Here is a 25,064-nt window from a genome sequence, read left to right as displayed (position 1 = left end):
TCATGTCGGGCATGCCATGGCTGACTTCATGCAGTGTTGACCTAATCCATCTTCTCATCCTCATTAGGGTTGCTATGCTGTACACCCTGGACTGGTGGCCAGCCAATCACGAGGCACTCACATTCATAGTTATGGACAATTTGGAGTCACCTCATTTTTGGATTGTGGGAGGAAACCCACCCACGCACGCAGGGAGAGAATATGAAAACTCCATGCAGAGATGCCCAAGCTGACTGTGTGGCCGAGACGCTGTGCATGTCTCAAAGTTTTGTTTCATTACTGCCACCTAGTGACCACAATATCACAATCGCTTGTATTTCAATGTTTTTACTAATAATAATAACCTGCCTGCTCCACACTGCTGACTGTCGCCCGAGCGTTCAACGCAGCTCTTAAGGCTAAGGGAACTTGAGCAGACATCATGGCGACATCACAATCAGACTTCCATGCAGGACGTCCCAGAGCACAAGCAATAGGTCACATGACTTCTTCTTGGTCTTTGACTTGTGTAGCAGACAAAGTGTGTCCATCTTGTCACAAAGTCAATGCCACAATTCTTCCTTATTGTAGCTTTAATGTGTGCGGCTTTCCTTCACTGAGCTGCTGGTCATGTGACCGGTGTAAGTAGGTCATGTGATCCCATCAGGGGGATTATTAGGGAATCATTGGAAGGATTTCTGGGGGATAATTCAGAATGTCGGGATCATAATTGGTAGAAGATTCCACTTTCATCTTGAGCGTGGATTAGGAGACATCTGGAGCGAGCTGCCTTATTAGATCCTCTTCATTTAGCACTTTCCAACTAAATCTACTCATTCCTCTTCATCGGTTAGCACTTTCCAGTAAAATCTGCTTGTTGGGACTTGGTGTTGTTCAGGAACACTTCTCTCTCTTCCTCCGGGTTGACTTATCCTTTACTCAACCGAATGAAACTAGGGAGACATGGCCAAAATGGCAGCATTAGTGGACCAGGGCCCCAAGCACAGGGGGGGTTTGTAAAGTTTTGACGATATAGATTTAAAAAATGTAAGTACAGTACTCCCTCGTTTATCATGGTTAATTGGTTCCAGACCCAGAGAAGTGGGATTCCTTATTTACAAATCAAATATTTTCATACGGCATACAAAACCTGTTTACAACCTCCTAAATATGTGGTTTGACATTATTAGAGCTCTCCAGACAAGAAATAACACCCCTATAGTTATCTTTACACTTGTATTATGACCTTATTCATCACTCATCAGCTTACATCAGCTTTACTACTCACTACTACTTTTACTCTTCATTCTTATTAAGATAGTCGTAAACAGACTGTACTCATTTATCACCCAACAGTGTGTTTGATGGTACAGAGAAGGGAATATTTGCAACCAGCTCAAAATTACATTTTTTTCAAAGCAAAAATTCTAAGAACACCACCACCGGCAAACACATTAGCCATAGTTAGATATACAAAAAATGTCTAGTCTCCACTTTCCACTTCCACACTAGCTGGGAGTTTTATTTTTCTAAATATCAAGTCAGACACGCCATGGCTGACTTCCTACAGTGTTCTGTTAATGTAATGTAAGGTAATGTGTCAATGTTTTGTCATTACTGCCACCTAGTGACCAGAATAGAACGTATCGCTTGTATTTTAATATGTTTTGACTGATAATATACAATAGTCTACCACGAAAAGATATAATTTATTAATTAATTTCTGAAAAACGCCAAGTAGCAAGGGAGGACGAGTGTATATAATTTTATGTGCCAGGCCCGTCCGCGTGACGTCATTAGTGCGCGACCCCGGCGTTGGCAGCGGCAAAGAGAAGGATGAAGCCAAACCAGAAGAAACGATGATCTTTTTCAACATTGACCGCACACCTGCTACTAGTTCCTTCACATCAACTGACTAAGTAAGTCATTAACGTCTGACTGGGTATGGCGAATACGTTTGTGTTTGTTTCGACCATGTTCAAACAAAGTAATTCGCTGCTAGTTTCGTAGCTACATGCTAACCGGTTACGGCTCAGCAAGCCGGTGTATAATTGGAACTTTGCTTGAATTCGCTTTTTATGTTTTGTCTTCACGTGACAAAAGTTTGTGTTTCCAACCTGTAGTCACATTTGAGGAAATGACGCTTCCATTCCTCAACAAAAGAGCCAACTAAAAACTTAACAGCACTAAAGTTTTGTCGTTTTCAAAGTTTGTCAAAATGAATTGTGAGTAGCCCAGAATAATTCCATTATGATTTAAGAACTATTAGCATTTATCTTTCAAACTTGACACTCAGCAAGCAGCTAATTTTTGCTTGGCTTGTTGCCAGTGAGTTTTGTGTTGGTATTTTAACTTGTTTGTCTACTTTCAGGATGAAAGGCAATGAAGAGAGCAAAGCTGTTTGGAGTCGTCTTCACTGCCGTCTTTGTCCTGGCCTATGTCTTCTTGGTCAGACGCCATTACGCCACCATCACGCCTCACGCTCATCAACTGCCGCCCCACCTGCCTTTTCGCTTGGAACACTTTCAGTATGGCATCATGTTTGACGCCGGCAGCACTGGCACCAGAATCCACATTTTCAAGTTCAAGATGGACACTGGAGGTCTGGCAACTTAATTGCTTTGCCTTGTCCAAAGTTTGTTTAGTAATTATTTTCTTTTCCCAATGCTCCTCTGCTAACATGCTAAGGCTAGCAAGTAGCTCAAGCGTCATGGTGATCGACTAATCCTCTTAAATAAAACCATGCAGGAAGCCAGAGACAGGAAGAACCAGTTAACCCCAAGAGAGAAGAGCAGAATCATAGAACATGGCTCACGTGTGGAAAAGATGAACAACATTAATTAGCATACACTAAGTCAGGGTTGACATGCACACAGACTCATTAGAGCCGTTCACGGCTTGTCCTGCATTTGGTGTGCTGCCCGCGTTATCGCATTTCGGCGCTAAGCTGAATCACACTGGCTGAGTGCTCTTTTGGCTCCTTTGTTAGCGTAAACGCTAACCAGATGAGCGGCGCTACCTCACGGCCTGTCGCAGACTGGATGTCTTCAAATGACAGTGACGGTAAAGATCATTTTGTAACTCTTCTCCTGTAGATGCGCCCGCTGTGGCCCGCGAGACCTTCCGAGCCATCCAGCCCGGACTGTCCGCCTACGCCGACCATCCTGACGAGGTGCTGCTCCAGGACCGCCATTATGTCTAAACTCTGACGTCAACATGTACATCTCCGTTCTGTGTCCAGTGTGCAGCTGGTATTGTGGGGCTACTGGAGCTGGCCGAGTCCACCATCCCGCCCTCCTCATGGAACGCCACCCCGGTGATTCTGAAGGCCACCGCTGGCCTCCGCCTTCTTCCTTTCCAGAAGGCCAACAATCTTCTGGAGCAGGTGAGAGAGGCAATCACATATAGTCCTCCATTGCTGTGCTGCAGTCATCAAACCAACTTACCTGGAATTTGCCCTGTGTCCAGGTGAGGGCCCTGTTTGACACATCACCCTTCCTGTCCCGGCAGGACAGCGTGTCCATCATGGACGGCACTGATGAAGGTACAATCCCAAAACAGAACATAAACAATGAATCTGTCAATCAACTAGCGAGGAACCTGCTGCTCCCAATGACCACTGCACATATCAAAAGCTCTTATTTTGTGCCCCCCCCCCCCCCCCCCCAAAAGTCCAACCTTTGGGTTATAATAGTGACAGACGGGCCATTAAACAATTAGCTTGCAAGCATGACGTATAAGAGCTTTATCCGTATCAATCTCATCAATTTCATAGATGCATCATTCAATGTTGTGATGTGCCTTATACACTCCTGAGCAAAATATTATAATATTTTGCACTCAGTAGAGCTTCAAAATGAAAAAAGGAGAAACATGAATCTGACAAACATGCAGTGTTGTAAGCAGTTTATTGCCAAGAAGCATTCAAGGGAAATAGGATCTTTTGATCAGCTGATCAAAAGATCGCAACCTTTAAAAGACTAAATGTCAGCAAAATGTGGATTGAACAGTTTAGTTTAGTTAGTACAGTCATGATCTCTGGATGGCAAAGGCCAAAAAGCTTTCTCTCTTTGAAGGCGGTGGGATGGTTGAGCTGCATAAGCAAGGCCTCTCGCAGCACGCCATTGCTGCTGAGGTTGGACGCAGTAAGACAAGTAGTAAGTAAGTCATTGGAACTTTTTCAAACATCCCGAGGCTCATGGAACAAAAACGTCAAGTGGTAGACCCAAAAACAAGCCAGAGGATCCCATTGGCTGTCCGTCAAGACAAAAAAAATTTAATTTATTAAATTAATTTCTACTGTAAACATTGAAAAATAGTTATTGCTCAATTGATATGGTCAGCATGGAACAGAGTGCAACCAAAAGCTAATTATAAAATATTCAACCAAGACAAAAATGGTCCAATATGATGGTGTGTATTATTTATACATATCCAGCATCCACATTTTTACCAGATTGGCCTTCTGAAACACAAGGTGCTTCAGTTGTGGTTTCCTGCTGCTTATTTTACTCACCTGTGCAGTTTGACCAAGGGGTCAGTCGTGGGGGGAGGTGGCCACCAAATGGTCCGTGTCAGGGATGACAAGTCTGTGTCGGGCTGACATGTAGTTTGTGTGTTCTAACCGCTTGGAAGCTAGCCCAGATATAATCCAATCCTTTTTAAAGTAGTTCATACAAGCAATTACGGCCATGTGGGATAATGTCCCGCTTAATCTTAAAGGGGGCTGGGGTGGGAGGGGGGCGGGGACGCAGGCCGATTATTTGCTGTTGATTTCTGAGGCTGAAATGTTTTCTCCTTCTCTGGGAAGGCCATAAATGTCTTTTAATGATTACTGAATTAACTTCTTATGCAGCCCTACTTTGGGTCGGGGGGGGCTCTAATGGACACGGTCCAAGCATAACAGACCCTTTTAGAAGTCTAAACGGATCACACAAGCCTTATTATCGCGCTGAGATTTTGCACTTCTTGGTGGGAATGCTTATCCCGGCCGGAGATTACCCAATGGAAGCGACTTATTGTTAATGCAGATGTGAGCTGTGGGGGCTGTGGGGGCTGTGGGGGCGGCGTGCTAAGTGCCGGTGTTTAGCTCGCTGAACCAAAGCGCCGTGCCGTACGTACCGTGCTTGTTTGTTTTGTCCAGGCTCCTGTGATCGTTTGTGCCGAGCCCTTTAATCACCCACTTGAGCATGTGCACCAGGTCAGAGGTCGCTGGTAAAAGGCGCTAATGCACGGAGCGGCGTGCACGTTGACCCCCCTTAAGCCCCGCCTCTGACCGCATCGCTTGCCGTCTTTATCGCTCACTGTGGACGCACGCTTGTCACGGACTCATCAGTCAGCTGACTTTCCTTGCAACATTCCTCCTATGATCTTTCTGATTGTCATATGATGGATTCTTTGTCCGCACAGGAATTTCTGCATGGATCTCCATCAACTTCCTCATTGGTGAGAATTCCAGCCTTTGTGACATCATCAGAACTAAAGTGACTTTACATCCACTCGCCCCCCCCTCCGTCCTCCAAATGTCCTCAATGTCCCTGGGTCTCACACACACACACACACACACACACACAAGATGCCATTGTGTATGTGTGTGATTACAGTGGACAAGGAATAGTGATTACCTGTTATTGGATTATACTTCAGCACTCAATTTTCCTAATCTGTCTCATGTCCCACAACCCTGCCCCCCCCCAACCCCTCATCTCTCTTGTCCAGGTTCCCTCCACCGCGTCCACTCGTCCACAGCGGGGATGTTGGATTTAGGCGGAGGGTCGACCCAGATCACCTTCAGCCCCGAGGGCGAGGTGAGGAAGACGTCTCCCGCAAAGTACCAGCATGGCTCCCATCTTCCAGGCTCTAATCTGGAAATGCCACGCTAATCCCAAATAAACACTCTCACATCAGGAAGGGGGAAGTGCGGGGTGGGGGGGGGCATTCCTATTTAGGTCAGGCTTCGTACACGAGGGATTGATGAGCTTCTCGTCGTGTCATCACGTCATCTTCATCCCGCTCCTCGAGTGGAATATGACCTCGTCGAGGTTGGTGAACTTTGACCTTTTCAGTCAGCGGTCTTTGTTGTTTGTGTGCAGAGAAGCATTCAGACCTCCCCCATGGACTACATCAGGTCCTTCACCGTGTTCAACATCAGCCGCACCCTCTATGTCCACAGGTGAGCCACGTGTAGTCCCTTTCTGACTGGACGTTACCTCATTAAAAGGTGGGCGGGGCAGACTTGATGATGAAGGCATGTTGGTGTTTCAGATGTTAAGAGTTGCCTTCTCTTCTCTCTGCAGTTACCTGGGGTTGGGCCTGATGTCTGCTCGGCTCGCCATCTTAGGAGGCGTCGAGTCCCCGCCCTGTGCGTTTGTTTCCATCAGGACCGTGTGAATGTAGCTTGTTGTTCCAAGAGATGGCATCGTAACTCTGCTTGTTAACACCCCCACACACACTCTGGTCTGGTCTCTGGTCTCCCAGAGAATACCACGATGCAGCTGGAGGCTTCAGTGTTGCTATACAGCTGGCCCTCGCAATACCACGCTTTCATTATGGCTCCCTCGCTATATCGCCTTTTTTAAAAAGTCATTAATAAGTGCGGAAATTTGCAATGAATTAATAATGAATTAGTGGTTAGCGTTCTGGACTTGGGAGCAAACGCCCTGAGTTGGAATCTCCACTAGTAAGCCTCCTTGGTATTCATCAGGAAGGGCATCCAGAATATAAAGTGCTCAAGCCAAAATCAGTCTGGAGATAAAAGATCCGCTGTGGCCCACTCCGAAACCAGGAAAAAGCCCAAACAAACAATGAATTAATTATCTCGTTTTTCATAGTAGATGATGATCAATTATTAGTCAAAACATTTAGAAATACAAGAAATAATTCGTATGGCATGCACTTCTGGCGGTCCAGGCTGGAACCAATGAAGTGTGACAAACCAGGGCGGACTGTATATGCCACAGAACCTCTGCTAATGTGTGCTTGTGTGCCTGTGTGTGCAGTAGAGGGCAGCACTGAGCTGTCGAGCCCCTGCCTGGCTGCAGAGTACTCTGGCAGGTGGGAGTACGCCGACACGGTGTTCACCGTGCGTGGACAAAAAACAGGTACAGTCTTCATCCAGTTTTCATGCATTAGCGGGGTGCCTTAAAACCTGCACACCTTGGTTAAATGTCAACTGACAGCAGGACTGATATAGAATATTGTAATGCTGTTGGACTGCACTGGGCACCAATAACAACCTTCATTTGGGCCCATGATGGTCATTTGTATTAGGAGTGGGTGTGTGTCTGTCTCAAGTCCTCATGGAAAACCCTGAAAGTGTGGCCGTCAGAAGCTCACCAGTGTGTTTCAGGAGAAGACCCTTATGAGGCATGTCTGGCCAGAGTGGAGAAGATTCTGGATGGGAAGGTGAGCATGGCGGAGACGGGGGACATGGACTTCTATGCCTCTTCTTACTACTACAACCGTGCGGTCGACTTGGGCCTCATTGGTGAGCGTACTTCCTGTCGTTAGTGTTTGACTGAGATGTATTCACACGCCTTAAGCCCGTGTGTGTGTTCATCCAGACGAAGTCGAGGGAGGAAGTGTTCAAGTGTCAGACTACATCGGAGCAGCTAAAAGAGGTGAGGTGTCTCCATCTGGTGGTCATAGCATGATGTCACGCACTGATTGTCTTGTTTCTTAGTTTGCAGTGAAAGGCCTCGCAATTCTCCACATGATCCTTTTCTCTGTCTGGACTTGCTCTACATCTCAGTCCTGCTGCAGAAGCTTGGCTTCCCGCCACACAAACATCTCAAGGTGAGGAGGAACATGTGGTCATGGTACGTTGTCTGCCATCCATCAATCTTGAGTGCTTGACTTCAGATCTGTGGAAGTGTTCTTGAAGCTCATCATCAAAGTCCTGTGTGTGTGTGTGTGTGTGTGTGTGTGTGTGTGTGTGTGTTACAGTTAGCTAGGACCATCAACCAGGTGGAAACCAGTTGGGCTCTTGGAGCAATATTCCAGTCCATGGAGATCCTGCAGGCCACAAACAATTAAAACCTGCAGCCAGAACCCAAAAGATCCTCCATATTATTTATCACCAAGGGTGCTCCTGGTGTTTGTGCCTTCACATCAAAGAATGAGCTGACCAGCAGATTGTTGACACTTCTTTCTGGACCTTCTCGTCCACAGCCAACGACAGCAAGTCCGATTGTTTGTCATTGATTGGTAATGTCTGGCAGCTCTCTTGTTGTACACTCAAAACATGGTGCTGCCTGTGCTTGACAGTGTGACCTGTCAATAATTTTTTTACAGTGTATGCTTTGATAATAAACGTTTTTTAATGCTGCTAAAACGTTGACTTGCAATGAATGACTTTCCTTAAGCTGCAGCTGTTTTGCTAAACAGAATAAGATTTTAAACAGGTTTTAAAAAATATTTTCTCTTCACTGTCACTTAATTGGTGCCAATAATGCACACAGGACATTTTCATTAGGCCACAGCGTATTCGATAAATACAATTAAACTAAAGTAAAAATGAAAGGGTTGGTCCTCATAATGCTAGTAATAGCTGTCACTTATGTCTTGCCTATAATGGTATAATAAAAATTGTGTATATTAAGAAATATATTTTTTAATGTTTCATTTTGTATCCTATTTTAATTATTTTTAAAAAATATTTATCTTTTGCATCACACTGTGCTTCATTCAAAGAAACATTTTATACAGATCGTCCTCATTCACAAGCCTCGCTTGGAGCCTTGAAAACCTGCACTGTGCACATGTGGCCAGAGGGGGCGCGACTCACCTCTTAGCATCTCCAACGACAAGAAGCCACACAACGACGACGACGAAGAAGAAGCAAAACACCAGAAGAAGAATCTGTAAACAGAAGAAGAAGTGGCGTCCGCCGAGGTTGACTCTCGCGCGCCGATGCTTGTCTTAAATTCGCTTCCGGTTGCGGACGACAAGCAAACTAAGGATACTTCAGCGAGAAAAAGAAAGAAGGCGTTCGGCCACGAGGTCAAGGTCAAAGTGCGTGGCGTGTCAGGTAAGACCAGCCAAGTGAAGCCTCCCACCCACACCCCCTCGCCCCTCGTCACCCTGACCGCCAGAAGGCCCGAGCCGAACCGATGGGAGTCCCGCAGCTCTGACAAGCATTTAGCAGAGTAAGAAGTCCAATAAAAAAACAACGGATTCCTGTCAAAGTCACAAGTTACTGTGTTGGCTTGACAACCGCCAATAACGTCACATAGGACCGGAAATACATACATGGCCGATTTGACCACTATACTATTTGAAGAAAATGTTCCAAAAACGTCTTGGGCTTTCAGTCAAGACGACGCAAAGTCGCCGATAACACAAAACTATTTTATTTGTAAACGGGATAAGGTGTGGCTCGTCAACAGAAGCCATTCGTCCGAGTGAAAATGAGCAATGAATGAGAAACAGAAACCACACGAGTTGTGGTCAATGCTAGCTGCAACTAGCAAAGGTTGCTTCCTCATTTCATGAATGAGCACACGCCGCGTGCATGTTGATGTCAGGAGTTAGACGTGGCCCATCTAGTCAGCCAAACATGGACGTGCATTTTGCCTCATTTTGGTCATTTCAATGTCTCATCGGTCTTTCAGTATACAAAAACTAAAATTTGGATAACAAAGTTTTTTTATTAGGAACATCACGTGTTACATGACATCCTGACGTCCTTGCAAATGTGTTCCAGAAGATAGTGGAAATTAAACACAAAGTTTGGAAAGCTAACATGTCCTCTTCATGGTGTCCCCTCAGTGACCATGGTGGGCGAACGCCGCAACGGGAACCTGCTGGTCCAGATCGGCCCACGGCTACAGGCCTATCCCGAGGAGCTGATCCGCCAGCGTCGCACCCATGACGGTCAGATTGAGTACCTGATTCGCTGGTGCCTCGCTGCCGTTGACAACGGTTCCGCCTCTGGGGGCACCAACTGCAGCGGTTCCGGCGGCGGCATCAGTCCCGGGGCGGGCGGCTCTGTCAGTTCAGTGCCCAGGGAGGTGAAACCTGAGAACGTTTTGATGTGGATGTCCATGGAGGATGTGTACGCCAACTGTCCCGCGCTGCTGGGCAAGAGGAAAGCTGACTCACAGCGCCCCCTGCAGCCGCAGGAGAAGCAAAGCGAGGAAGAGGGCAACGTGGCGGAGGGGACGTTTGACGAGACGGAGCTGCTGGACATGAAGGAGGACGTGAAGAATCTGGTGCGCCGCGCCAGGAAGCAGATGGCCAAGAAGAGCGAGCTGTCCATCAGCATCACGCACACCATCCACGTGCTGAGCGCCTACGCCAGCATCGGCTCGCTCGTGGGCGTCTTCAAGGAGACGGGCGCCCTCAACTTGTTGATGGAGCTGCTGTGCAACAAGGAGACGCAGACCAGACGCAGCGCCGGCAAGATGCTGCGAGCGCTGGCGTCCCACGATGCAGGTGATGCTGTCACCATGGTAACACTCGGGCCACGTGGAGCAAGATAGAGCATCTTGTTGTCTCTGTGTTTGTTCCTCAGCGTATGAAGCTGCTGCTTGCAGGTCACATGACCCGCTTGCCGTCCACACAGGTGGCGTCGATGAAGTTAGGCCTTTTGTGTTGACACTTTGATTGGCTCCACAAGACACTGTTTTCTGGATTTGCGCAAAAGTCATGTGACACTTTCTAAGTCTTTCCCATTCATTTATTTGTGGCAGCCCACCACAATAAAATTTGGACCGCCACAGAACGATTTAGATTTTTTAAAATTATTTTTCAGCGGTCGAGTGGTTAGCGCACAGGCCACAGAGCTAGGAGATCCGAGTTCAATTCCACCCTCGGCCATCTCTGTGTGGAGTTTGCATGTTCTCCCCATGCATGCGTGGGTTTTCTCCGGGTACTCCGGTTTCCTCCCACATTCCAAAAACATGCTAGGTCAATTGGCCACTCCAAATTGTCCATAGGTATGAATGTGAGTGTGAATGGTTGTTTGTCTATATGTGCCCTGTGATTAGCTGGCTACCAGTCCAGGGTGTACCCCGCCTCTCGCCTAAAGACAGCTGGGATAGGCTCCAGCATACCTGTGACCCTCGTGAGGATAAGCGGTAGAAAATGAATGAATGAAAATTCTTTAACCCTCATTAACGTGTCACTTAAGTGCAAATGTAGTTGGTTGTTCCAACTCTGTCCGCTAGATGGCAGCGTTACCCTGCAGCCTGCCGGGTGTCATCCACACATCCCCACTGGTTGACAGTGGCTGAGTCCAGCATCGCCTGCCAGTGTGCCAGTCTGTTGTGCACATACCTCGTACACTGTAACGCATCTTTTCACCAAGATGGTGGTCATATATATATTAGTGCACATGCACATGAAGCCCAGCAAACATCAATGTGTTCTTTAATGGTCTGTTACATTTTCGCACGTCTATCGCTTCACGAAAAGGCAACTTAACAAGATTAGGGCCGTGCTCTTACCAAATGCACATATTTCACCTTGTGGCCGTTTTTTGCTTAAAACTGCAGCAGCAGTCTAGAGGTTCTCTTCTATTGTGGAGTTGCATTGTCACCTCTTTGTGCATCCTTGATAGCAAATGAGTTAAAGTGGCGGTGTTAGAGGAGGTTAAAAAACATGAGATCATGTGACATGACGAAGTTGACTTTAGCCTGTCCTCACACATACCCGCCACCACAGATACTTTGCGGTCCTGTGGGAACACTGACATTGTCCTCCACAGGAAGCCGAGCCTACGTGCTGCTGTCGCTCAGTCAGCAGGACGGCATCGAGCAGCACATGGATTTCGATAACCGCTACACACTGCTGGAGCTGTTTGCTGAAACCACGTCTTCCGAGGAGCACGGCATCTCCTTTGAGGGCATCCACTTGCCTCAGGTAACCTGCCGTAAGAACCAAAGCAAACATTAGCCCTGGCTAGCATGACGTAACGAGAGCTTTCACGTGTCTCCAGATTCCAGGGAAGCTGCTGTTCTCTCTGGTCAAGCGTTACCTGTGCGTCACCTCGCTGATGGACAAGCTCAACACGGTGGGCGTGGACTCGGGCACTGACAGACAGGAAGCCGGCTCCTCCCCCGCGTCTTCCTCGTCCACCTCCTCCTGCAGCCAGCAAACGGAACGGCTTCGTGTGCAGTGTGAGTTTGAATTCACCATGGCCATGGCCAACTTGATTTCGGAGCTGGTGCGGGTCATGGGCTGGGATCGCAAGGTGTCCCAGAGCTCCGCCCCGCTCCACCAAGGAGGTGGCGCTTGCGTGAAGGACCACGGTGCGGATGTATCTCTGCCCATTTGGAGATCCATTTTCCAGCCTCGCTGCAGCAGCTCTCCTGTGACGCTGGGCGCCGCCCGGGATGCCAGCCCTCCTGGCGCCACGGCCCCAAAGAAGAAGTCAGGAAACGGCTTCAAAAGCCGTTGCGACTTCGCCAGCCGCTCGGCTTACGTCGAGTACGTCCAGGATAACCTGAAGAGCGGCATGGCCGTCCGCATGTTGGAGGACTACGAGGAAGTGAGTGCAGGAGACCAGGGAGAATTCCGATACAGCAACGACGGCTCTCCACCGGTTCAGGTGAGGCTCATGGTCCACTCACAGGGCGAGAGAGTCACCTGGACTGACAACCCGTCCCCTGTAGGTGTACTGGAATGCTCTGCGCAGGACTTACTGGGTGCACTGGCACATGGTGGAAATTTTGGGAAGCGGCAGCAGTGGTTCGGCTGACAAGGAGACCCTGGAGAAGGCCTCATCCCTGACAGAAACCATCAGACTCACCACAGGTAGAAAGCAACGTCTGTCTGCTTTTTCCGCCATCGTCTTCCTGTTGTTCTTCTCGTGCCCTCAGCCAGCCAGACCATCTTCTCCAAGCCCCTCGGCGGCCTCTACTCGCTCCCGTACTTGGCTGACAGTCCGCAGGCGGATTCGGCAGCTTTGAGTCGTGCTGAGTGGTGGGAGGTCCTCTTCTTCATCAAGAAGTTGGAAGCGAAGGAGCAGCAGGAAGTCAACCACCTCCTCTTGCTCAGCCTCGGCGACCAGGTGCGACTCTATGCCGTCTACTCAGTATCTGATCTCTGATTGGTTGTCTTTAAACTCAGGAGACGGAGCTTGATGACGCCACACTGATCAGCCTACTCGTCCCAGGAGATGTGGCCAAGAAGGTCCTTCACTATCTGAAGCAACATCTTCCCTCCTCCTGCCTCAGCGAGCTGCTCTGCTCTCACGCCTTCTGCAAACACTACCTGAAGCCAGGAGGAGGAGCATGTTTGGACGATGAAGAGCTGCCGGGTGAGGAAGCCGCTGCCTTCTCCGTGGGACCGTTCAGCTCGGAGCGTTCCTGCGGCCTTGAACATGTTTGCGTTGCAGAAGAAGGAGGAGCCCTCATGTGCTCGTCCTCTGTGATGGTCTCCAAGAGAGCCAAGAAAGAACTTCCTGACGAGTCGACCTGCGGCAGCCCCGAGATGGAGAGCGAGTTTCCTCAGGAGGATTCCAGCAAATATCCTGACGGTTTGGAGGAGATGATGAAGGGTGAGTCTGGTGACATTTGATTCTGGTCCAGGTTTTGACAAAGAGAAGAATTGTTGATGAGACGAGACGTCCTCTTCAGTCTTCAGCAGTCCTCGTGTCCTGGGCAAGAAGACAGTGCTGGAGAAGTTGGGGGAGGTGGTGGACATACTCAGGAAAGGAGGCTTCAGATGGGACATCGTCCAGAACCTGGCTGGCGTCATCTTCATCACTAGGCTGCTGGAGGACAAGGTGACACAGGAGAAGAACTATATGAGGAACGAATCTGTCCAGGGTGTACGGTGAGACAGATGTTGTGTTGTCTTGGGAATGTTCCAAGGTTGTCCTCGAGACATTTGACTTGTTATCTTCAGGGACAAAGTGCTGAAGCTGCTGGTGGAGCTTCTGGGCTCATCCTGCAGAAACGTGGTTGCATGCACGTTGCGGCTCACACACATGCTCATGCTGAGATACGAGTGGAGGGTTTCCTTCGCCACTGAGGGCGGAGTCAAAGCCATCCTGACGTGCATGCAGGAGCTCTCCAACGTATCACATGTGCAGCAGCTGGCACTGGCGGTGAGGAACCAGCAAACACACGCACGGCAAACATGGCGTCCAGGGCTTCATGTGGCTTGTCTTCAGACCCTGAAGGTCGTCACCGGCGCCAGTAAACACGACCTGTGCGGCAGCAGCAGCGTTCCCGCCCTGTCTGAGTCCGGCACTCAGATGATGCTGGAGATCTTCGCCAGCATCGGCTCGGCCACGCCAGAAGGCTCCACGGGCCTGTTGGCCACCATCCCCGCCGCCGTGGAACTCATGATGAAGACCAAAGGGTGAGTGCGTCTTCAGGAGCGGCGAGGCGGGAAGGCATTCCATTAACAAAGCACGCCACGCCTCCCTGCAGCTGTACGCCGGCGGTGCGTAACGGCCTTCTGGTCATAGTCATGCTGGTCTCCAACCACAAGAGTCTGGCCGAGCAGCTGGTGTCTTGCGACGTCACCGCTGTCCTAAAGAAGTGCCTGATGCTGTCCCAGACCGAGACCATGCTCGCCATCATTGCCCTCAACCACATCTTCATGGTGCACAAGCTGGAGAGCAAAGGTAGGCGTCCTCCTGTCTTCGCCGCCCTCGCCTCCTGAGGACAGTCTGAGGTTACAGTCTTTGTCCACGGTGCCCATCAGATCGTCCTGAGCAGTTGGACCTGAAGGACACACAGCTTCAGATGTTGGTGCTGAGCTTGAGGGAGGTGACGGCCACTAAAGAAGTCATCCTGACTTTGGAACAGGTGCTGTTTGACCCCTTTTCCCAGCTGGAAGACCAGCGCTACCAGGTATGTGCACACACACACACACAGTTTTGGATGAGAGAACAAGAAGTTCCTGCTGGTTTTTCTTCTGGGTTGGAAGCAGAACTGACTGATCTTTTGTGGTTTCAGGTCACACAGAATCGAGACACTTTTCAGGACCTGGTCCGTCTAATGGAGCAGCTTCGAGCGGACCGTGCGGTCCAGCTGTCCATCCTCAGGTAGGACACCTGGCATGGTTATGCGCCCCCTACCAATGCCTGCTAACTTGTTGAATATGTTCTCCGGCTCTCTCACGCCAGGATCCTGAACAAGTTTTTAGACTGCTACCAGGAGGACGCGCTGCCGTGGCACGAGAGCATCGAGCCCTGCCTGGCGTCCATGGCGGCCTTCTTCAGCGACAATGAGGTGAGGACCAAGAGAGGAGAACATGCACACAGAAGGTGTGTCTGACCATCTTGTGCACAGGTGCTCCAGAAATTCATACGCTTCCTGTACCGCCTGGCGTCTCTGAACAAAGACTACGCGGTGGTCATGTGTCGCCTGGGAACCAAAGAGGCCTTGCTCAAGACGCTGGACAAACACGGCGCCAACCTCCCGCTGTTCGCTGAGCTGCGAGACCTGGTCAGCGACTGCGAGAAGTACGCCAGCCTCTACAAGAAGATGACCACCAGCGTCCTCGCTGGCTGCATCCAGGTACCAGGGACACGCCCCCTTATTTTTTCGCTTCCGAGTGTGTGTGCGTGTACCGTGTTAGCACGGGAGTAGACAAGAAGTCCTGCGTCAGACTACTTCCTGTGTGCTGGTAGATGGTGTTGGGTCAGATCGAGGAACATCGTCGCAGCCATCAGCCAATCAACATTCCTTTCTTTGACGTCTTCCTCCGAAATCTTTGCCAAGGTGGGTGCCTGATCGCTCAGGTGGGATCCGGCTCCGCACTCATGTTCTTCTTCTGCTTGTCCTTGACCTGTGCTCAGGTTCCAGCGTGGAACTGAAGGAGGAGAAGTGTTGGGAGAAGGTGGAGGTGTCGTCCAATCACCATCGAGCGAACAAGCTAACCGACAAGAATAGTAAAACTTACTGGGAGTCCAACGGCCCCACCGGCTCGCACTTCATCAACATCTTCATGCACAGAGGCATCGTCATCCGGTACGCCACGCTCATCGCTCATGCTGCATACCGTCTTCTAACGCAAGCATGTGTGTGTGTGTGTGTAGGCAGTTGGCCATCCTGGTGGCTAGCGAGGACTCCAGCTATATGCCGGCCAGGGTCCTGGTTCTGGGTGGAGATGACCCGGCCAACATCAGCACAGAACTCAACACGGTAAGGATGAGTTTTCTGTTACACACCAGATCACGTGACCACTACTCTTAACCTGATGTGTAGGTCAACGTGACGGCATCAGCCAGTCGAGTGGTTCTTCTCGAGAACATGACCAGATTCTGGTCCATCATACAGATTCGCATCAAGAGATGTCAGCAGGTCAGACGTTGAGCTCATGTCACAGCAGGTGTGTCCCCCAACCCTCAACCCCGCCCCTCTCCACTGACCACACCTCCTCTGTGACAGGGCGGCATTGACACACGGGTTCACGGTTTTGAGGTTCTGGGGCCTAAGCCAACGTTCTGGCCCGTCTTTAAAGAGCAGCTGTGCTGTCGGACCTTCTTGTTCTACAGCACCAAGGCTCACACGTGGTGTCAGGAAGTGATGGACGAGAGGACGCAGCTGCTGCAGCTCTTCAATAAGTGGGGCATCTTCTCAACAGTGTCCTCACCTGTTGCTGCTGCTGCTTTACTGTGTGTGTGTGTGTGTGTGTGTGTGTGTGTGTGCACTCAGGCTTAACAGCGCCCTCAAACATGAGCAGATGTTTGCAGACCGGTTTCTACCAGATGTGGAAGCTGCTGAAGCTCTGGGTCGAACCTGCTGGGAAGCGCTGGTCACGCCTATCGTGCGCACAATCACCATCTCGGGTAACAGCGCGCGTCCACCTGCCATCCGCGTCTACCATTGCGCTCTCCTTTGTTCATTTATTCCCAAGCGTTTCCTTCCAGAGTCCTCTGGCTCCAGCCCGTTGTCGTGGCTGCTCAGCGAGTACCTGGGCAACTCTGACTCCGCCCACCGCTGCAAAGGCAGGGCAGCTGTCTTCAACTCTCGCGTGAGACGCCTGACGCACCTGCTCGTGCACGTGGACACCAGCCGACCTGACGGAGAGGAGCTGAAAGCGCCCGTCAAGCCGAGTGAGCGTATAGTCAAGCTCGTTTTACTCATTTGAATATTTAAGGAGTCCCTTCGTTACGTCTGCTCTGTGTATGTCCTCCAGATGGGAAGGAGGCCAAAAACAAAGACGCTGCAGTGGCTTCTTCTTCTCCTTCGTCACTGAAGCCCAAAGTGAAGAGCAGCAGCATTGCCGACATCGCCCTCTGTTGGCAGGAGGTGGTACAGCAGCAGGTGAATGCATGAGATTAGCAACTAACAACTAGGTGTGCACCATACTTATTGGGCCCATATCAAGGAATTATGACATTCATTCATTCATTCATTTTCTACTGCTTTTTCCTCACGGGGGTGCAGGAGCCTATCCCAGCTGTCAAACAACCATTCACACTCACATTCATACCTATGGACAATTTGGAGTGGCTAATTAACCTAGCATGTTTTTGGAATGTGGGAGGAAACCGGAGTACCCGGAGAAACCCCATGCATGCACAGGGAGAACATGCAAACTCCACACAGAGATGGCCGAGGGTGGAATTGAACCCTGGTCTCCTAGCTGTGAGGTCTGCGCACTAACCACTTGAATGCCGTGCCGCCCGGAATTATGACATCATATCGACAAATCATATTTTTAACAAAGCCTCAATGAGGTACGATGACCTCTCACCTCACTGCACAGGTGAACAAATCAGGCACTTTTTTTTTGTACACAAAGTACACAAACTAGTACACAAAAATTTACTGCTTCCTTTCGGTGCTTGTTGTACCACATGCGGTGAGCGGGAAAAAAATCACCATCAAACCCACAAAAAGAGACCTCCGTGGTGACCCACCGCCTGCTCTGAGCATGTGCCCGAATACAGTGCACCTTTCTGGGCCTTGCCAGATGGCTCCCACGGCTCTACACTCTGGTTTTCCAATTCCTAGTAATGTCCCGATCTGTCTACTGTAGGGTTCAATCCAAATGTAAAACAATAAATATAAAAATGGTTATTGATACCATTTTGATCTTCAGAAGCTTTTTTTACATCAAATTTGTACTGTACGTCTGTACTACTACTACTACTTATAATAATAATACTGCCTAAAATCATTTATCTTCAATGTGCAGGTGAAGACGTTTCTGGAGTTGAGCTGCGATCATCCTGACTTTGTGGAACGTTACCGGACTTTGTACCTGCGGCTGAAGAACGCCATGGAGGAACTGTTTGGGCAGCAGACCGCCTTCGTCCTGGCCCTGCGACACGGATTCTCTGCCGCCTTACTTCAGCTGTCCATCCTCAGAGCCATGCACGTAGGTTCAGACCCATGTTTTTGCACTGCATCCTTAGCTCGCTGCGGAATGTGCGGAATCTCAACCCATGGCAGGTGAGCGAGAGATTTGCTCAGTACGTGGACCAGATGCTGCAGAACAGCACCTCGGTTTTTGGCAGCATGGAGACTCTGGAGAAGCTGCAGCAGTTTTTGGAGCCGATGCTGTTCCTGTCGGGATTGGAGCTCGCCAACACCTTTGAGCATTTCTACAGGTGAGTGCACCACACCCTCCACACGAGGTGCCGAGTGACCATCATGACGGTGTGCAGGTACTACTTAGCCGACCGGCTCCTGGGGCGGGCCAACGTGTGGTTGGAACGTTCGGTGGTGGAGCAGCTGGGCTCCTGCTTCCCCAATCGCTTCCCTCAGCAAATGTTGAAGAACCTGAGCGAGTCGTCCGACCTACAGCAGGAGTTCCACCTGTACCGCCTGCAGCAGCTGGACCGCACGTTGCACACCCAGCAGGTCCCACCGGGCAGCATTCTCGCAACACGAGAACCTGAACGACCACGCTGACCTTTTCTCTCAAGAGTGTCTTCTTTGTGTCGGAGCACAGATGGAGGAGGAGGAAGAAGAGGATGGGTGGGTGGAGTCAGAGGAGGAAGCAGACATCAAAATTCTGGTTCTGTCTCCGCGCTGCTGGGCCATCTCTTCGCTCTGCTTCTTGGAAGAACCTTCACAACACTTCCCGTCTGAGCTCTGTTCCTACCTGACCCGCTTCACCGACTTCTACACCCACAGTGAGTCCTGCCAACCCCACCCAATTTTGTGATGAGCCGGCCAAGCTATGACTTGATGACCTGCCGTGCGTCTGCGTGTAGGTCAGTCCATGTACAGCGTGAGTCACTCCAAGCCTCGTCGGCTCCAGTGGACGTGGCTCGGTCACGCTGAGCTCCGCTTTGGCTGCTGGACGCTTCACGTGTCCACACTGCAGATGTTCATCCTGTTGCACTTCAACACACTCCAGGTAACACACACGCACACACATGGTGACACGCCTAGATTGTAACGCACAGGTGTTACACTGCAGGAAGTGGATGTGGCTTCTGTGCTGAAGGCGTGCGGCCTATCCAAAGACATTGTGCTTCATGCGCTGCAGCCTCTCATCGATGATGGGGGACCGCTCAGCTGCAGCCATCCTGAAGACCCATGCCAAGGTCTCTAACACGCACACGCACGCACACACAAACACAGGCTGTGTCTAATCGCACTTCCTGTGCAGGTGTGTTGCACTTGAAGCAACAGCTGGCGTCTGACAACCAGGGGGACGTGGCCATGTGTGTCCAGCTGCAGCCCAGACAGACCTATCTGAACGTGGACGAAGACGCGGCCGCCACGTTGGAGAGGAAGAGGAATGTCATCTACTGCGTGATCGTCAACATCCTCAAGCAGGAGAAGGAGATGCACATCGACAACCTGGTCTTCAAGGTCAGCTTCTCTCACACTCATCACTACGACGCACAGGGTTGGGGCTGGGCCCTGACTCCTCCTGGTTGCCGCAGGTGCTGGACTCCTGTCAGAAGCGGGAAGCGGTCCGGTCCCCCGGTCCTGGTCCTTTCAGCTGCAGCGCCGGGGATGTTCTCTCCTGCATCATGCACGTCATCAGCAAAGGTTGCGTGCGCCGCAACCCGGACAATCCTCACATTGTAGACTTCCTCCCAGAGGACCCGTCCACGCCGCAGAAAGGCCACGCCCAACTTTCCTTCAGCAAGACGGAGACCACCTGTGTCAGGTGTGTTGTTTGCGGGAGCCATTTTATTTTTACTCTTCTTCTTGTTTTAGTCATTTTTAAGCGATAGTTTGACTTCAGATTTTTGTCAACAAAAACTAGTACATTTGTGTGTTTTAGTTGGAACATTTATTTGAGTATAATTTATTATTCATAGGGTAGATGCTAGGATGTAAGCTCTCGATTTACCCTCACCTAGTAACACACTGATGAATAAGAAAAGACCAACAGTAAAAGCACTATAAATAAGAAAAGACTGCATTGGGTTGGGGCTGCACGGTGGTCGAGTGGTTAGCATGCAGACCTCACAGCTAGGAGACCAGGGTTCAATTCCACCGGTTTCCTCCCATATTCCAAAAACATGCTAGGTTAATTGGCGACTAAATTGTCCATAGGTATGAATGTGAGTGTGAATGGTTGTTTGTCTATATGTGCCCTGTAATTGGCTGGCCACCAGTCCAGGGTGTACCCCGCCTCTCGCCCAAAGACAGCTGGGATAGGCTCCAGCACCCCCCGTGACTCTCATGAGGATAAGCGGTAGAAAATGAATGAATGAATGCATTGGGTTGAAAGTGATCATTCAGAGGCTAATATGAGCTCATAAAGACTTATTCATGAAGCCATATTACCAATATCAATGAGTCATATTTACTACTGAAAGGTTCCATCTGCAGCCACTAGGTATTTACAAACAGCCAAAAACAAATGAGAAAAAAAAAAACAAAAAACATTTGTTCATTCATATGAACAAATGTGAACATTCAAACATATGAACATTCAAACATATTTGAAAAAACAAAAAAAAAAAAGAAATAATTAAAACATGCATCACATTACTAGACTTAATACACGGGACTAAACAACATTTTATGTTACAATTTCAAAACATGCAATATATCATATGGCAACTAAATAGACTACTTGCTAGACTACTAACATTTTCCTCATGACATGGGAGATAACACTTGCATGTTCACCTTAAAATGCTATAATAATAATAAATAATAATATTTCGTCATGAAAAAAGGTTCATCAACCAAATAATTTTGTCATCGTTGATGAAAAGAACACTGGTCAGGTGTGACCCTGGAACGCACGTGCAGCATGTAACCACGTTTCTCTCTCTTAGCTCGCCAGCAACACCGCGGCTCTTTGAAGACGGGGTTCTGGACACGGTTCTCTTCTCCATGGGTCGGACCATGACGCAGGACGAAGTTCGTCAGCTGATGAACACAACAGTCCAGCAGGTCCAAACAAGACTGATCCTGTCCCGATCCAGGTTCGCCAGTCTTTGATCACTTTGGCAATGTGGCGACTCTCCAGGTGGCGGCGACTCTCAGTCTGGACCTGGATCGAGCTGAGCACCTCCTGGTCCATTGTAACTGGAACGCTGACCTGCTGGTGCAGCGCTACACCGACGACCCCGACGCCATCATCGTAGCGGCCGGGCTGAAATGTCCGAACCCTCAGCCGCCGCCAATCGCCGGCTCCACTTGCCCCGTGTGCCTGGTTCCGTGCCGCGCTGGGCCAGAGCCGCCGCCCTCGCTGAGCTGCATGCACTACTGCTGCAGGGTCGGAGATCACATGATGCTGGTGGGATCCTGCGGTGGTGCGTGCGTGTGACCTTGTGTTGTTGTTGTTGTTGTTGTTGCAGTCGTGTTGGCAGGAGTACCTAAGCGCCCGTATCGAGCAGAACCTGGTGATGAACTGCAACTGTCCCATCCCAGACTGCCAGGCCCAGCCTACGTCTCACTTCTTCCTCAGCATTGTTTCTGATAAAGATACCGTTGCCAAGGTAACGCCCACCCTGATTGGCATATTGGCACATTGTGCACATGCTCATTGTGTTGTCACGGCGGCCAGTACGACAAGGCGCTACTGCGAGGCTTCGTGGAGTCCTGCTCCAACCTGACGTGGTGCACCAACCCTCAAGGGTGCGACCAGATCCTCTGCAAGGAGAACATGGGCAGCATGGGGACGTGCTCCAAGTGCTGCTGGTCGTCCTGCTTCAGTTGCAACTTCCCCGAGGTCAGAGTCGGTTGCGCACGCCAAGGCGAGTGAACACAGTTTCAGGAGTTTGTTCTGGGCGCAGGCGCACTACCCGGCGAGCTGCAGTCACATGTCCCAGTGGATGGACGACGGGGGTTTTTACGAGGGCATGAGTGTAGAGGCTCAGAGCAAACATCTGGCCAAGCTCATCTCCAAGCGCTGCCCCAGCTGCCAGGCTCAGATCGAGAAGAACGAGGGCTGCCTCCAGTGCGTGACGCCCCCCCCCCACGCCACTCCTCGCCGCCGCCACGGCCGCAGCTGTGCTTATCGTGCTTGTGTTCTGTGTCCTCAGTATGACCTGTGCCAAATGCAACCATGGCTTCTGCTGGCGCTGCCTGAAACCGTGGAAGCCCACACATAAAGACTACTACAACTGCTCCGCCATGGTGGGTGGGCGCCGAAACGTGGTCTCTCCCCAGAGGCAAAGTTGATGGATGACTTATTTTCCTCTTCTTTCAGGTAAGCAAAGTAGCGCGTCAGGAGAAGAAGTTCCAGGATTTTAACGAGAGATGTACCTTCCAGCACCAAGCCAAGGTACAAGCCCCGCCTCCTTCATTTTAGCCAAGTCAAACACGAGCCGCTTCTGCTACGAGTTGTTGCGCCTTGCAGGACTTTGCCATCGGCCTGGAGAAGAAGGTGTCATCCATTAACGAAGCTCTGCAGATGAAGTCTCTCACCTTCGTCATCGACGCCTGCAAACTTTTGGCGCAGGCCCGCAAGGTGATCCCGGCGCCGGCACGTTAGACTCTTCCGAGCCGCCGCTTGACTCTTCTTCAACTTTTGGTTGGGCTGCAGGTGCTGGCCTACTCGTGCGTCTACAGTTTCTATAACCAGGACAGTGACAAGATGGACGTGATGGAGCAGCAGACCGAGGCTTTGGACCTGCACACCAATGCCTTGCAGATCTTGTTAGGTGAGCCCGCGGCACCCTCCCCTGCTGCGTGCATGCATGCGAACGCTTCCGTTGATGTGAGCGCTTCCTGTTTGTCAGAGGGGACGCTGCTGCAGTGCACCGACTTGGCCTCTTGTGTCCGTCTGCTGAAAGCGGAACAGCTCAACACGGGACTAGAGCTGATCCGACGCATTCAGGAACGCTTGCTGGCCATCCTGCAGCACTCCACGCAGGTGAGCGCCAAAAGGCAAGCCGGCTCACTTGAGTCGGAATACAATAGGAATGGTAATGGTTTTATTTCATTTAAACATGCATCAGATTACAATTGAATGCATCATATAATCAGTTCACAGTTCCACATGTCCAAAAGGAGTAGGAAGAAGCAAAGCTTATTAAATCCTACCCCTCCATCTGGTACTTTTACAATCAGTAACTGTTACATTTGTTCACTTCCTGCTTTCCATAATACAGTTTAAGGTTTTTGTTTTTGTACCTCATACTGAAGTACGCATTATTTAATTTTTTTATTTTATTATTTTAGCTGTTTGAAGATGAACTATATCAACAAGTTTAGGTATTTGTGATTTTAGAAATAAGGAGTTAGTATTTTCTCTGTAGGCGGCATTATGAATTATCCTTACCGACCTTTTTTGCAGTACATTTAGCGACTGAAGATTGCTTTTATAGTTATTAGCCCATATTTCCACACAATAAGTAAGATATGGCAGAACCAGAGAACAATAAAGAGTGTGGAGTGATTTCTGATTGAGAACAAATTTTGCTTTGTTCAATACTGAAATATTTCTGGCCACCTTATGTTGTCTATTTGTAATATGAGGTTTCCAGCTCATATTTCCATCTATTGTGATCCCCAGAAATGTATTTTTGTTCACCCCGTGGAATGCCATCCAAATAAAGTGTGATCATTTAGACAAGGATTCTGTTTATCCTGTTGCATGTCCTCTTTCGTCATGCCGGGAAAAAGTGTTTCAGAGCGCTTTGTTACCGTGGTAACCGTTTCCCGTCTCGCCTTTAGGACTTCAGGGTGGGTTATCCGTCCAAAAGCAGCCAGGAAGCAGAACTGACGCACACCTGCGACTTGGCCAACCACAACGACGCCAACAAAGCGTGAGTAGGACCTGGAACGCTGTCACATGATCAGCCCTTGAAAAACAAACACCTTTGTCCTCAGGTCCACGTCGGACCGAGCGTCCAGCTCCGGAGACTCTGACAACAACAACTGCGCTGGCGAGGGGGGAGACGAGGAAGCGGAGGACGAGGATGACGAGTACGATGAAGACTACGTACCCGAGTGGCACGAGGACTATGATGATGAAGAGATAGACGAAGACGACTTCTTCTCCGATGACGATGAGTCTGAGAATCTGGAGAGGGACTTCAGCCCCTTTGACTGAATCACGTCGAGTGCAGAACTCTCCAGTGACAAAGTCAGGCCCTGCCCCCCCCCTCACCTGACCACCCAACAAAGATGGTCGCGGCCTGTCAGGAGGCCGTCCCACGCATGAAACGATGCAGCTTTGCTTGCTTCTCGCCACAGACTTGAGAGTACACCGGCCACCTCCCACCTGACGCCCAGTTTGGAATATCGAGAGCGGGCTGGTACATCCTGGATGGTCTCTTATCTCGCTATATTTGCTCATTAGTTCTCAAGTAGCTCCACAAACATCCTTGGAGGAAGTCATGCCGTTTTGGAACATGGGTCACCGGGCTGCTGGTCTTGGTCCTGAAAGTCTTGGAATTGGAATTGGAATTGGAAGATTTGCTCCAGGTTTTTGGTGACAAGAATGAATGTCAGAGTGTTTATTTGTTGCCATTTGTTAGGACCGTGAAAGTCTTTGCTCTGTTTGTTGGTTTCTATGCAGCGTCATCGAGGGGAGGGGGACGGGGGGTTGCCGATCAGCCCTTAATGCTAACGCAGACAAGTTGTGATGCTAACAGAACTTGTATTTACGTTGTTGATGTTCTCACACGTCTCTGCTTTCTTTGGAGTCCAGCGACTCCCACCAGCAAAATCAATAAAAAGCTTTTCTGACTAAACTTTATTTTTTTAATTCAAGCCTTTGTGGGTATGCCTAATTATTTGACA

The 25,064-nt window shown here is 49.8% G+C and overlaps 2 protein-coding genes across 4 annotated transcripts; both read left to right on the top strand.

Moving 5' to 3' along the window:
* The first annotated feature begins 1,711 nt into the window (after positions 1–1,711).
* entpd6 (ectonucleoside triphosphate diphosphohydrolase 6) lies at positions 1,712–8,426 on the top strand. 2 transcript variants are annotated; one of them, XM_058059297.2, is made up of 14 exons: positions 1,712–1,898; positions 2,351–2,581; positions 3,075–3,151; positions 3,221–3,364; positions 3,448–3,523; positions 5,389–5,424; positions 5,698–5,786; positions 6,072–6,151; positions 6,276–6,340; positions 6,978–7,079; positions 7,328–7,465; positions 7,542–7,598; positions 7,661–7,773; positions 7,924–8,425. In XM_058059297.2, the coding sequence occupies exons 2-14, from the start codon at positions 2,362–2,364 to the stop codon at positions 8,011–8,013; spliced, it is 1,287 nt and encodes a 428-aa protein (XP_057915280.2). In that variant the 5' UTR covers positions 1,712–1,898; positions 2,351–2,361; the 3' UTR covers positions 8,014–8,425. The 2 variants fall into 2 exon arrangements, with proteins under 2 accessions (XP_057915280.2, XP_078650037.1); XM_078793911.1 differs by lacking the exon at positions 1,712–1,898 and adding an exon at positions 2,074–2,204 and having other exon boundaries at positions 7,924–8,426.
* A 384-nt stretch (positions 8,427–8,810) lies between these two features.
* cul9 (cullin 9) lies at positions 8,811–25,034 on the top strand. 2 transcript variants are annotated; one of them, XM_058064534.2, is made up of 43 exons: positions 8,811–9,007; positions 9,748–10,413; positions 11,687–11,841; positions 11,918–12,529; positions 12,594–12,735; positions 12,801–12,991; positions 13,051–13,480; positions 13,560–13,758; positions 13,831–14,032; positions 14,099–14,289; positions 14,361–14,557; positions 14,638–14,786; positions 14,892–14,980; positions 15,062–15,167; positions 15,228–15,455; positions 15,569–15,659; positions 15,737–15,908; positions 15,977–16,082; positions 16,146–16,241; positions 16,329–16,504; positions 16,596–16,729; positions 16,811–16,996; positions 17,080–17,207; positions 18,085–18,267; positions 18,342–18,499; positions 18,557–18,752; positions 18,844–19,027; positions 19,109–19,254; positions 19,318–19,444; positions 19,510–19,715; positions 19,790–20,019; positions 21,146–21,263; positions 21,340–21,588; positions 21,671–21,811; positions 21,880–22,044; positions 22,109–22,272; positions 22,358–22,451; positions 22,525–22,599; positions 22,675–22,785; positions 22,861–22,978; positions 23,057–23,190; positions 23,994–24,085; positions 24,150–25,034. In XM_058064534.2, the coding sequence occupies exons 1-43, from the start codon at positions 8,890–8,892 to the stop codon at positions 24,370–24,372; spliced, it is 7,878 nt and encodes a 2,625-aa protein (XP_057920517.2). In that variant the 5' UTR covers positions 8,811–8,889; the 3' UTR covers positions 24,373–25,034. The 2 variants fall into 2 exon arrangements, with proteins under 2 accessions (XP_057920517.2, XP_078650036.1); XM_078793910.1 differs by having other exon boundaries at positions 8,994–9,125.
* Positions 25,035–25,064: the final 30 nt, after the last annotated feature.

The sequence above is a fragment of the Doryrhamphus excisus genome, linkage group LG10 (assembly GCF_037039965.1).
Source record: "Doryrhamphus excisus strain RoL-2023G ecotype Guam linkage group LG10, RoL_Dexc_Guam_v1.1, whole genome shotgun sequence".
Lineage (NCBI taxonomy): Eukaryota > Metazoa > Chordata > Actinopteri > Syngnathiformes > Syngnathidae > Doryrhamphus > Doryrhamphus excisus.
This window is presented reverse-complemented; position numbering and strand designations above follow the sequence as displayed.